Source organism: Salmo trutta, chromosome 1 (genome assembly GCF_901001165.1).
Source record: "Salmo trutta chromosome 1, fSalTru1.1, whole genome shotgun sequence".
In the NCBI taxonomy this organism is placed as follows: domain Eukaryota; kingdom Metazoa; phylum Chordata; class Actinopteri; order Salmoniformes; family Salmonidae; genus Salmo; species Salmo trutta.
In genome coordinates this window covers 19,642,258-19,655,014 of record NC_042957.1, presented here as the reverse complement: position 1 = coordinate 19,655,014, position 12,757 = coordinate 19,642,258, and the positions used below count along the sequence as shown (strand labels likewise).

General features: G+C 42.7%; 1 protein-coding gene across 1 annotated transcript in view; it reads left to right on the top strand.

Annotated features, from left to right (window-relative positions):
* The window catches only part of LOC115177667 (uronyl 2-sulfotransferase), a 113,998-nt gene that overhangs the window by 77,397 nt on the left and 23,844 nt on the right, over nucleotides 1–12,757 (top strand). Inside the window, exon 3 of the mRNA XM_029738649.1 lies at nucleotides 12,429–12,584. Within this exon, the coding sequence (XP_029594509.1) occupies nucleotides 12,429–12,584 (156 nt within the window). The remainder of the gene's footprint in view (nucleotides 1–12,428; nucleotides 12,585–12,757) is intronic.

The window sequence follows — 12,757 nt, the reverse complement described above, 5'->3', positions numbered from 1 at the left end:
TGAGCCAATCAGAATTTTTTTTAAATCCCGCAAAAGGGCTTTATTACAGACAGAAATACTCCTCAGTTTCATCAGACGACCCCGCAGGTGAAGAAGCCTGACGTGGAGGTCCTGGGCTGGCGTAGTTACACAGTGTCTGCGATTGTAAGGCCGGTTGGACGTACTTCCAAATTCTCTAAAACAACGTTGGAGGCAGCTTATGATAGAGAAATAAACATTCAATTCTCTGGCAACAGCTCTGGTGGACATTCCTGCAGTCATCATGCCAATTGCACACATATGTGACATTGTGTTGTGTGACAAAACTGCACTTTTTATTTTCGCCAGCACAAGGTGCACCTGTGTAATGATCATGCTGTTTATTCAGATTTTTGATATGCCACACCTGTCAGGTGGATGGATTATCTTGGCAAAGAAGAAATGCTCACTAACAGGGGGGTAAACAAATTTGTGGCCAAAATCTGAGAGAAATAAGCTTTTTGTGTGTATGGAACATATCTGGGATCTTTTATTTCAGCTCATGAAACATGGGACCAACACTTTACATGTTGTGTTTATATGTTTGTTTAGTATATATCATTATCTCTTCTCTCTTAGATCCACCTCTCTTTCAGTCTCTTTTTTTCCCTGTCTCACATTCCCCCTTCTCTCTGTGGGTGAGACACATATTTCTGTGGCCTTCGTAAATGTAGCTAGGCTAGCTAGCTTTGGCTACGCGTTCAGAGTTTATCTGACGTGAGTGCGCATGTGTTTGTTCACGTGTGTGTGCGCATGTGTCTGTGTGAGGAGTCTGGCCACGTGTCTCTTTGGAGCTGATCTGAAGGTCTGGCTGTCCTAATTAAGCCAGGTAACATCTGGCCAATGTTTATATGTTATTAAGTTGACTAGGAGAGGCCTGTTGAAGTGCATACTATTAACCCAGGCTAACTTTGAGGTAAAGTACAAGCCAGAGTATTATCTGTCTGAACAAGGGCTGGTCTGAATCAGATGAGTAAAGGAGGAGGTGTTGCAATTTTTGTGAAATCCGAGTTTAACACTTCTGAAATTCTCTCGATTACCAAAGCCAAACATTTTGAATTGCTTGCGGTTAAAGTGAACATATATAAGGACTCCCACTTCACTGTAGTCGGCTGCTACAAACCGCCCTCGGCTTTGGGAGACGCTCTTAACTCTCTTTCTGATGTCCTGCACAAGCTAAATGACTCTGAATTAATTCTTTTAGGAGATTTGAACTGGGACATGCTAACATCTGTATCGGACTCTTTTAAAGACCTGTGTGACTCTGAATCTCGCTCAATTAATGAATGTGCCTACAAGACCGAATCCCAGAGCACCTAACAAATCAACGCTATTGGACATTATTCTAACGAATACCCCTCACAAATACACATCGACTGGGATATTCTGTAATGATGTCAGTGATCACTGTGCAATTGCTTGTGTTAGAAATACAAAAATGACCAAAGCCAAACCTCGTTATATTTTTTTCTTACTTGATCTGTACCATAATATTGACAGAGTAAGACTGATTCACCATGTTGACACTGCCTGGGACTATTTTTATATGAAATGTGTGTGGATTTGTGATAAGCATGCCCCTGTGAAGAAATGTAGAATCAGTGGAAGGAGACAATCCCTGGTTTTCAGATAACTTGGCAGAATTCATTAGAAAGAGAAATATCTCTTGGGCTCAAGCTGGACATACAAATGCTCCTGTTGACTGGGCGTCCTTCAGAGTGCTAAGAAACAAATGAACAGGATTGATCAGGAAGTCCAAATCAGATGACTATTTAAATGCAGTCACAGAGAACCTAAACAACCCTACCAAGTTCTGGAAGCTAATCAAATCAGTGTCAGGTTCTAGTGTATCCTCTGGCCTTCCTGACCATTTAGTGATGGATTCTAGTGAAGTGAAGGATAAAGCCCATATTGTCGGGGTTTTTAACAAGCCCTTCATATCTGCTGGTTCAGTCTTTGATAATGGTGGGGCCCAGGCCTCTAATGTAAGCTCTGTTACAGTCAACTATGATATAGGCCCTCATGTCAACCATTTTAACTTTGAGCCTGTTTCTTATACTGAGGTCTATAAAGCACTAAAGGCAATAGACACAAAAAAGTCTGCAGGTCCAGACAACCTGGACCCCTACCTCTTAAAGATAGCAGCTGGTATTATTACTGGACCTGTGGCTCACATTTTCAACTTGAGTCTCTTGACCAATTCCATACCCAGCATTTGGAAATCAGCTTATGTTCTCCCACTGCTAACGGGTGGAGATCCCTCAGATGCTAATAACGATCGTCCTATCTCCAAACTCCCTATCCTGGCCGGTCTATGAATCCCTAGTGAGGTCACAGTTAAAAAATGTCTTAATTGAAAAGAATATACTGAGCAGGATTCAGTCTGGCTTTAGATCAGGTCACAGCACCACAACTGCAGCTATGGCAGTGGCAAACGACATCATTAATGCACTTGATAAAAAGCAACATTGTGCTGCTCTGTTTGTGGATTTATCAAAGGGCTTTGTTACAGTTGACCATGAATTGTTGCTACTGTAGCTAGACTCAGAAACATTGGTCTCAGTGAAGGGGCAGTAAATTGGTTTAGGAACTATCTTTCTGACAGAACACAATGTGTATATACTGACAATCACAAGTCTAGCTTTGTTGAGGTTAATAGAGGTGTGCCCCAGGGTTCCATTTTAGCTCCTGTGTTGTTTTCCATTTTTATTAATGATTTGGGAAATGGGATGCAACCAGCTAAGTTACATCCATATGCAGATGATACAGTTATATATTCATGTGCTCCTTCTCTGGTTCAGGCTGTTGAAGAGCTCCAGACTGCTTTTCAGTCACTGCAGGCCTCCCTTTAAGGTCTCAAACTGGTCTTGAATGTACAACAAACTAAATTCATGACCTTTACCAGAGTTAGAACTCCGCCAGAGAACGTTAGCATTGTCACATCTGGTGGCTTATCCATTGAAAAAGTTTCATCCTACAAATAGTTAGGTATTTGGTTGGACGGCAAGTTGTCCTTTAAAGTTCATGTGGATAATCTTGTGACAAAGTTGAAATTGAAATTGGATTTTTATTTTTGTAATAAGCCTTGCTTCCTGCTTCTGGCTAGAAAGAAGCTTGTTCAGGCCACTTTTCTCTCTGTAGTTGATTATGGTGACTTGTTGTATATGCATGCAACCTCCTCCGTCTTACAGAGACTGGACTCTGTTTATCATGCATCCTCCTCCGTCTTACAGAGACTGGACTCTGTTTATCATGCAACCTCCTCCGTCTTACAGAGACTGGACTCTGTTTATCATGCAGCCTCCTCCGTCTTAAGGAGACTGGACTCTGTTTATCATGCAGCCTCCTCCGTCTTACAGAGACTGGACTCTGTTTATCATGCAGCCTCCTCCGTCTTAAGGAGACTGGACTCTGTTTATCATGCATACTCCTCCGTCTTACAGAGACTGGACTCTGTTTATCATGCAGCCTCCTCCGTCTTACAGAGACTGGACTCTGTTTATCATGCATACTCCTCCGTCTTACAGAGACTGGACTCTGTTTATCATGCAACCTCCTCCGTCTTACAGAGACTGGACTCTGTTTATCATGCAGCCTCCTCCGTCTTAAGGAGACTGGACTCTGTTTATCATGCAGCCTCCTCTGTCTTACAGAGACTGGACTCTGTTTATCATGCAGCCTCCTCCGTCTTAAGGAGACTGGACTCTGTTTATCATGCATACTCCTCCGTCTTACAGAGACTGGACTCTGTTTATCATGCAGCCTCCTCCGTCTTACAGAGACTGGACTCTGTTTATCATGCATACTCCTCCGTCTTACAGAGACTGGACTCTGTTTATCATGCAACCTCCTCCGTCTTACAGAGACTGGACTCTGTTTATCATGCAGCCTCCTCCGTCTTAAGGAGACTGGACTCTGTTTATCATGCAGCCTCCTCCGTCTTACAGAGACTGGACTCTGTTTATCATGCATCCTCCTCCGTCTTACAGAGACTGGACTCTGTTTATCATGCAGCCTCCTCCGTCTTACAGAGACTGGACTCTGTTTATCATGCAGCCTCCTCCGTCTTACAGAGACTGGACTCTGTTTATCATGCAGCCTCCTCCGTCTTAAGGAGACTGGACTCTGTTTATCATGCATTCTCCTCCGTCTTACAGAGACTGGACTCTGTTTATCATGCAACCTCCTCCGTCTTACAGAGACTGGACTCTGTTTATCATGCAGCCTCCTCCGTCTTAAGGAGACTGGACTCTGTTTATCATGCAACCTCCTCCGTCTTACAGAGACTGGACTCTGTTTATCATGCAGCCTCCTCCGTCTTACAGAGACTGGACTCTGTTTATCATGCATACTCCTCCGTCTTACAGAGACTGGACTCTGTTTATCATGCAACCTCCTCCGTCTTACAGAGACTGGACTCTGTTTATCATGCAACCTCCTCCGTCTTACAGAGACTGGACTCTGTTTATCATGCAGCCTCCTCCGTCTTACAGAGACTGGACTCTGTTTATCATGCAGCCTCCTCCGTCTTACAGAGACTGGACTCTGTTTATCATGCAGCCTCCTCCGTCTTACAGAGACTGGACTCTGTTTATCATGCAGCCTCCTCCGTCTTACAGAGACTGGACTCTGTTTATCATGCAGCCTCCTCCGTCTTACAGAGACTGCACTCTGTTTATCATGCAGCCTCCTCCGTCTTACAGAGACTGGACTCTGTTTATCATGCATCCTTGCACTTTATTACAAATGCCTAGTCACTCACCCACCATTGCACATTGTACCAAATGGTAGGTTGGACCTACGTATTTTCTGGACGTTAGGGCTGAGAGATTAACCTGACATTTCGGTTATTTTTCAGTTTTAAACAACTAATTTAGTTAGTATTTTTCTGTGCACATTGCAAAGTTTCTGTAGAGATAAATCAGATCAAGCCTTAACTGTGAGATGTAGTAGGGAGTTGTAGTTTCCAACAGTCCAATATTCTATATAGTTTAATGCATAAAATTTGGTAATTAACTACAATGACTATAATACATTGCGCCCCTACTTGTCCGGTATGTGTTTCTTCTACGTGGGCTACATAAAAGACACAGAAGAATGCACAATTGAGCGGGATAGAGCAGTTGCTTCACAATGTATCTCTACTTGAAAATACATGATCTAAGTGATTGATAGTTGGTATTCAGCATCATAAATGTATGCCTTATTTCCTTTTAAGACCTACCTAAATAGTGATTTTGTCAGTCAGCACTGGCAGCAGCTCTGTAGAGATGAGATGATGACTTGGAATGAATTAATAAAGTAATCGAATATAGCAAATGTAATATACACAACAACTAAAATGATTTAGTTAAAGTGAAGTCATGTGAATAAATGATGGTTAATAAGCAGTAATGGGCAGTCATTAACATCATGGGACTTCCATGAATAGTTTTATTCTGTGTTGATACAGCATTCAACCCACATAATGCACAGTGCATTTAATGTTGTAAAAAATGATCGAAACCAAAGTCGTGATTATTCTGTCATAATCAAACCGAAACTGAAGCAACCTCATAAGCACTAACTAGCGGACGTTGAAATCAGGTGCATTTAGGTGCTGAATAAAAGGTGAAAAGACGTATTTTCCGGACAACAGAATATGTGTTATTGCTCCATCTGTCACATGCATTTACAATAGGTTCATTTTTTATAAAAACCTTACATCTGTCAGTAACGATGTTCAAAGTAGTCCAATCCACAGATTAAACTAAAAGACCACTTCAGCTACAATAACATTCTCAGTAACGGTTACAGACACTAGTCTGTATGCATGTTCAGGCCGCTGCATGTCTGTTACGCATTTTTGAGTGTGTGCCTGTATTTAGTCTGTTGATTATTTACCTTAGTTGAATGCAATGACTGTAAGTCGCTCTGAATAAGAGCTTCTGCTGAATAATCAAAATGAAAATGTAAATATAAACACTTGCAAAGCATGCTAAGTATTATTCAAATGAGTCCTTCCCCAAACAAGTACAAATCTCGTCGGTGCTGACTAAATCCAAGTCTGATCGAATCATAGACATCTAAGCTATGTTTCACAAGTTTGAATATCACAGTACAGTACTGCACAGTTAAGTACAATAGAGCACAGTAGAGCACATTAGAGTACAGTACAGTATAGTGCAGTATAGTTTACTTTAGTAGAGTAGAGTACAATTTAGTTCAGTAGAGTACATTAGAGTTAAGTAGGGTACAATGCTTTTCTTTACTTTAGTGTACTTTACTGTGCTCTACTGTATTGTACTGTACTATACTATACTGTACTTTTCTTTACTGTACTGTGTACTTTACTGTACTCTGCTGTGCTCTACAGTACTGTATTGTGCTGTACTGTGCTGTTCAAACTTGTGAAACATACAGTACCAGTCAAAAGTTTGGACACACGTACTCATTCAAGGGTTTTTCTTTCTACCATTTTCTACATAATAGTGAAGACATCAAAACTATGAAATAAAACATATAGAATCATGTAGTAACCAAAAAAGTGTTAAACAAATATTTGAGATTCTTCAAAGTAGCCACCCTTTGACAGCTTTGCACACACTTGGTATTCTCTCAACCAGCTTCATGTGGTAGTCACCTGAAATGCATTTAAATTAACAGGGGAGCTTTGTTAAAAGTTCATTTCTTTAATTTCTTTCCTTCTTAATGCGTTTGAGCCAATCAGTTGTGTTGTTACAAGGTAGGGTGGTGTACAGAAGTTAACCCTATTTGGTAAAATACCAAGTCCATATTATGGCAAGAACAGCTCAAATAAGCAAAGAGAAATGACAGTCCATCATTCATTTAAGATATGAAGGTCAGTCAATGAGGAACATTTCAAGAACTTTGAAAGTTTCTTCAAGGGCAGTCGCAAAAATCATCAAGCTCTATGATGAAACTGGCTCTCATGAGGACCGACACAGGGTTAGAAGACCGGGAGTTACCTCTGCTGCAGAGGATAAGTTCATTAGAGTTACCAGCCTCAGAAACTGCAGTCCAAATAAATGCTTCACTGAGTTCATGTAACAGACACATCTCAACATCAACTGTTCAGAGGAGACTGTGTGAATCAGGCCTTCATGGTCGAATTGCTGCAAAGAAACCACTACTAAAGGACACCAATAAGAAGAACAGACTTGCTTGGGCCAAGAAACACGAGCAATAGACATTAGACCGGTGGAAATCTGTCTTTGGTCTGATAAATCCAAATTGGAGATTTTTGGTTCCAACTGCCGTGTCTTCGTGAGACGCAGAGTACAGTGAGGGAAAAAAGTATTTGATCCCCTGCTGATTTTGTGTTTGCCCACTGACAAAGAAATTATCGGTCTCTAATTTTAATGGTAGGTTTATTTGAACAGTGAGAGACAGAATAACAACAACAAAAATCCAGAAAAACACATGTCAAAAATGTTATAAAATGATTTGCATTTTAATGAGGGAAATAAGTATTTGACCCCTCTGCAAAACATGACTTAGTACTTGGTGGCAAAACCCTTGTTGGCAATCACAGAGGTCAGACATTTCTTGTAGTTGGCCACCAGGTTTGCACACATCTCCGGAGGGATTTTGTCCCACTCCTCTTTGCAGATCTTCTCCAAGTCATTAAGGTTTCGAGGCTGACATTTGGCAACTCGAACCTTCAGCTCCCTCCACAGATTTTCTATGGTATTAAGGTCTGGAGACTGGCTATGCCACTCCAGGACCTAAATGTGCTTCTTCTTGAGCCACTCCTTTGTTGCCTTGGCCGTGTGTTTTGGGTCATTGTCATGCTGGAATACCCATCCACGACCCATTTTCAATGGCCTGGCTGAGCGAAGGAAGTTCTCACCCAAGATTTGATGGTACATGGCCCTGTCCATCGTCCATTTGATGCGGTGAAGTTGTCCTGTCCCCTTAGCAGAAAAACACCCACAAAGCATAATGTTTCCACCTCCATGTTTGACAGTGGGGATGGTGTTCTTGGGGTCATAGGCAGCATTCCTCCTCCCCCAAACATGGCGAGTTGAGTTGATGCCAAAGAGCTCCATTTTGGTCTCATCTAACCGCAACACTTTCACCCAGTTGTCCTCTGAATCATTCAGATGTTCATTGGCAAACTTCAGACGGGCATGTATATGTGCTTTCTTAAGCAGGGGGACCTTGCGGGCGCTGCAGGATTTCAGTCCTTCACGGCGTAGTGTGTTACCAATTGTTTTCTTGGTGACTATGGTCCCAGCTGCCTTGAGATCATTGACAAGATCCTCCCGTGTAGTTCTGGGCTGATTCCTCACCGTTCTCATGATCATTGCAACTCCACGATGTGAAATCTTGCATGGAGCCCCAGGCCGAGGGAGATTAACAGTTCTTTTGTGTTTCTTCCATTTGCGAATAATCGCACCAAGCTGCTTGGCGATGTTCTTGTAGCCCATTCCAGCCTTGTGTAGGTCTACAATCTTGTTTCTGAAATGTTTGGAGAGCTCTTTAGTCTTGGCCATGGTGGAGAGTTTGGAATCTGATTGATTGATTGCTTCTATGGACAGGTGTCTTTTATACAGGTAGCAAGCTGAGATTAGGAGCACTCCCTTTAAGAGTGTGCTCCTAATCTCAGCTCGTTACCTGTATAAAAGACACCTGGGAGCCAGAAATCTTTCTGATTGAGAGGGGGTCAAATACTTATTTCCCTCATTAAAATGCAAATCAATTTATAACATTTTTGCCATGCGTTTTTCTGGATTTTTTTGTTGTTATTCTGTCTCTCACTGTTCAAATAAACCTACCATTAAAATTATAGACTGATCATTTCTTTGTCTATGGGCAACCATACAAAATCAGCAGGGGATCAAATACTTTTTTCCCTCACTGTAGGTGAACGGATGATCTATGCATGTGTGGCTCCCACCGTGAAGCATGGAAGAGGAGGTGTGATGGTGTGAGGGTGCTTTGTTGGTGACACAGTCAGTGATTTGTTTAGAATTCAAGACTCACTTAACCAACATGGCTACCATAGAATTCTGCAACGATACGCCATTCCATCTGGTTTGCGGTTAGTGGAACTATAATTTGTTCCAGGCTGTGTAAAGGCTATTTTACCAAGAAGGAGAGTGATGGAGTGCTGCATCAGATGACCTGGCCTCCACAATCATCCGACCTCAACCCAATTGAGATGGTTTGGGATGAGTTGGACCACAGAGTGAAGGAAAAGCTGCCAACAAGTGCTCAGCATATGTGGGAACTCCTTCAAGACTGTTGGGAAAGCATTCCAGGTGAAGCTGGCTGAGAGAATGCCAAGAGTGTGCAAAGCTGTCATCAAGGCAAAGGGTGGCTACTTTTAAGAATATCAAGGATCAAATATATTTTGATTTGTTTAACACTTTTTTGGTTACTACATGATTCCGTATGTGTTATTTTATAGTTTTGATGTCTTCACTATTATTCCACAATGTAGAAAATAGTAAAAATAAAGAAGAATCCTTGAATTAGTAGGTGTGTCCAAACTGTTGACTGGTACTGTAGTGACTACGATTGGTTCAGATTTGGTCCGGACCGGACCAAATCCTAACCAATTATAGACGTCTATGATTGGGCCAAATATAGGCCGGTACGGACCGAACGTCTTGAGGACGTTGAAATAAAGGCCGGTCCAGACCGGACAAAATCTGAACCAAAAATAGACATATATGATTGGTTCAGATTTGGTCCGGACCCAACCAAAAATCTATGTCCTTGGACGTTGAAATCAAGGCCAGTCCAAACTGCAACAAAAACAAAGACATCCCAACAGGACCAAAAAAAGAGGCTAAATGCTTAGTGGGTGACTTATAGGCTACTGTAAAGCACTGTGCTCTATGCTTAGTGGGTGACTTATAGGCTACTGTAAAGCGCTGTGCTCTATGCTTAGTGGGTGACTTATAGGCTACTGTAAAGCGCTGTGCTCTATGCTTAGTGGGTGACTTATAGGCTACTGTAAAGCGCTGTGCTCTATGCTTAGTGGGTGACTTATAGGCTACTGTAAAGCGCTGTGCTCTATGCTTAGTGGGTGACTTATAGGCTACTGTAAAGCGCTGTGCTCTATGCTTAGTGGGTGACTTATAGGCTACTGTAAAGCGCTGTGCTCTATGCTTAGTGGGTGACTTATAGGCTACTGTAAAGCGCTGTGCTCTGTGCTTAGTGGGTGACTTATAGGCTACTGTAAAGCGCTGTGCTCTATGCTTAGTGGGTGACTTATAGGCTACTGTAAAGCGCTGTGCTCTATGCTTAGTGGGTGACTTCTAGGCTACTGTAAAGCGCTGCGCTCTATGCTTAGTGGGTGACTTATAGGCTACTGTAAAGCGCTGTGCTCTATGCTTAGTGGGTGACTTATAGGCTACTGTAAAGCGCTGTGCTCTATGCTTAGTGGGTGACTTTTAGGCTACTGTAAAGCGCTGTGCTCTATGCTTAGTGGGTGACTTATAGGCTACTGTAAAGCGCTGTGCTCTATGCTTAGTAGGCTATACTGGCTGCCTGGCTACTATTTGTGTTTTTCCCCCTATTTTTCTTCCCTCTTTTCAGATCAAAGTTTTGCCACAGCTAGCTACCATTAGCAACCACATCAGAGGGGTTGTACTGGGGTGGCTAAGCCCCTAGGGTTCTTTGCCCTCTGTGAGCTAATTCTAACAAACCCAGATGTTTCTTTTCTTCATACAAACACAGCAGATATGTTATCACTGCCATTAGAATGTGATAAGCTAAGAGGTCTGGTATTACTACAAAAACAGAGACATGGTAGGCCTGTTTAAGAGAAACACAATTGACGTGCACTGACTCCCTGGAACCTAATGTCTTTCTGTGCTGTGAGAATTGATACAGAGTTGACTGTCTTATTGTTTCACACTTTCAGAATTATTTCATTTCTTAGCTGGATCGAATTCCGCTGTCAGGATGTGCAAGAGGAATATTTAGTTTCTTCTAGCGCCAGACTGTTCTGGCCATAGGTTTTGATTGAATACAGCCCTCTTTTCTAAACCTTTTTCTATTAAATAAACCCACTTTAGGTCTAGAACGACCTCATACAGTGTTGATGATGTTTTATCAAAGGGGAGTTAAGGGTGTAAACCATGTGACACGACACAGACAGACTCATGCCTATCAACACAAGTTGTGCAAACAAAGTTATCACAGGGGATTGTCATCATCCCACCCTCTTTCAAGCCCAGGCCAAACAACACACATATTTCTGTTTCCACCCGCTGCCAGAGCATTTTATCCCCTGATGATTTCCTGTAACTCCAGTAATCTGGAAAAACAGGAAATACGTTGTTGATAAAGTGACGGGCTGTCCTCAAATTGATACGTGACAGGCCCTGTTTTTACTGTGCTGCTGGGGCGAGGCAGGCAGGGATACAGTTCAGGATAGAGGAGCAAAATGAAGTGGTGTGTGTGGCCCTAACCGCTCTGGGTTTCATCATACAAAACACTGTGGACTGGGATACAGGAGTTGTAGGTCATGTAGGGGTAAACATGGAGAAAAAACTACACACACACACACACACACACACACACACAAAGGCACAGACATGTGGACCACTACTCTAAAATGCCTGTCATGGGGTTCAGCACCATCCCCTAACCCTGAGTTGTACTGCAGTAGACATGTCTTCAGTGTCCCTGTCAGATGTGTAGAATTTCCCCCAAGGGGAATCTCAGCTACCATTCCAGACTGGGAATGCCGGCAGGAACTTCCCGCCGCTGAATTCTTCACTCTTTGTATTTGTAAAAAAGGCTTCATTGAAGTCATGACAGGGAAAAGGTTAGGAGCGTCCCTAACGACACCTTTCAGATTCAACTGTTACTAGCTTTGTCCTTCTTTCAGTGATCCTTCTGCTATCAGATGGAATCCAGGGATGCGTTACAGTGACCAGTGTGTGTGCTGTGTTTGTATGTTTGAGGGTGTGTGTGTGCGCAAGTGTTTGTGTGTGTGTGTGTGTGTGTGTGTGTGTGTGTGTGTGTGTGTGTGTGTGTGTGTGTGTGCCTGATAAAGCACTTCGTGTGGAGTTTATCTGCAGGATGGCAGGGCATCGGGGGTCGAATGAGAACAGCCCCCTGGGAAAATAGACACAAAAGACAGGTCAGAGGTCAGAGAGGAAGGACAGAGTAAGAGTTAAGAGAAGGAGCAGTCCAATCCCTTTGGCAGTGTTCCCCTTCTTCACTTTCTTTTCTTCTTTCCTTTCGTCCTAACCATATTTCAATTCGTCCTCACTTACTTGGTGTCATGTTTCAGCTGTACCTACCATCATTCCTTATCTTAGCCTTATGTTACCTCCGGAAGGCAATAATCATGGCTTTGATTAGCTAATTGTTATTTGATGAGATAATTGTTGCTGCTCTCCGTCTCCTCAGCAGTGTGTGTTCTATGTTGTTCTCCCATTCAGGTGCTGCCGTTCCCCAGTCAGGTGGTGTATAATCGTGTGGGGAAGTGTGGCAGCAGGACGGTAGTCATCCTACTAAGGTTATTGGCAGAGAGACATCAGTTCAACCTGGTCTCCTCAGACATCCACAACAAGACACGCCTCACCAAACATGAACAGGTATGACACGCCTCACCAAACATGAACAGGTATGACACGCCTCACCAAACATGAATAGGTATGACACGCCTCACCAAACATGAACAGGTATGACACGCGTCACCAAGCATTAACAGGTATGACACGCGTCACCAAGCATTAACAGGTATGACACGCCTCACCAAGCATTAACA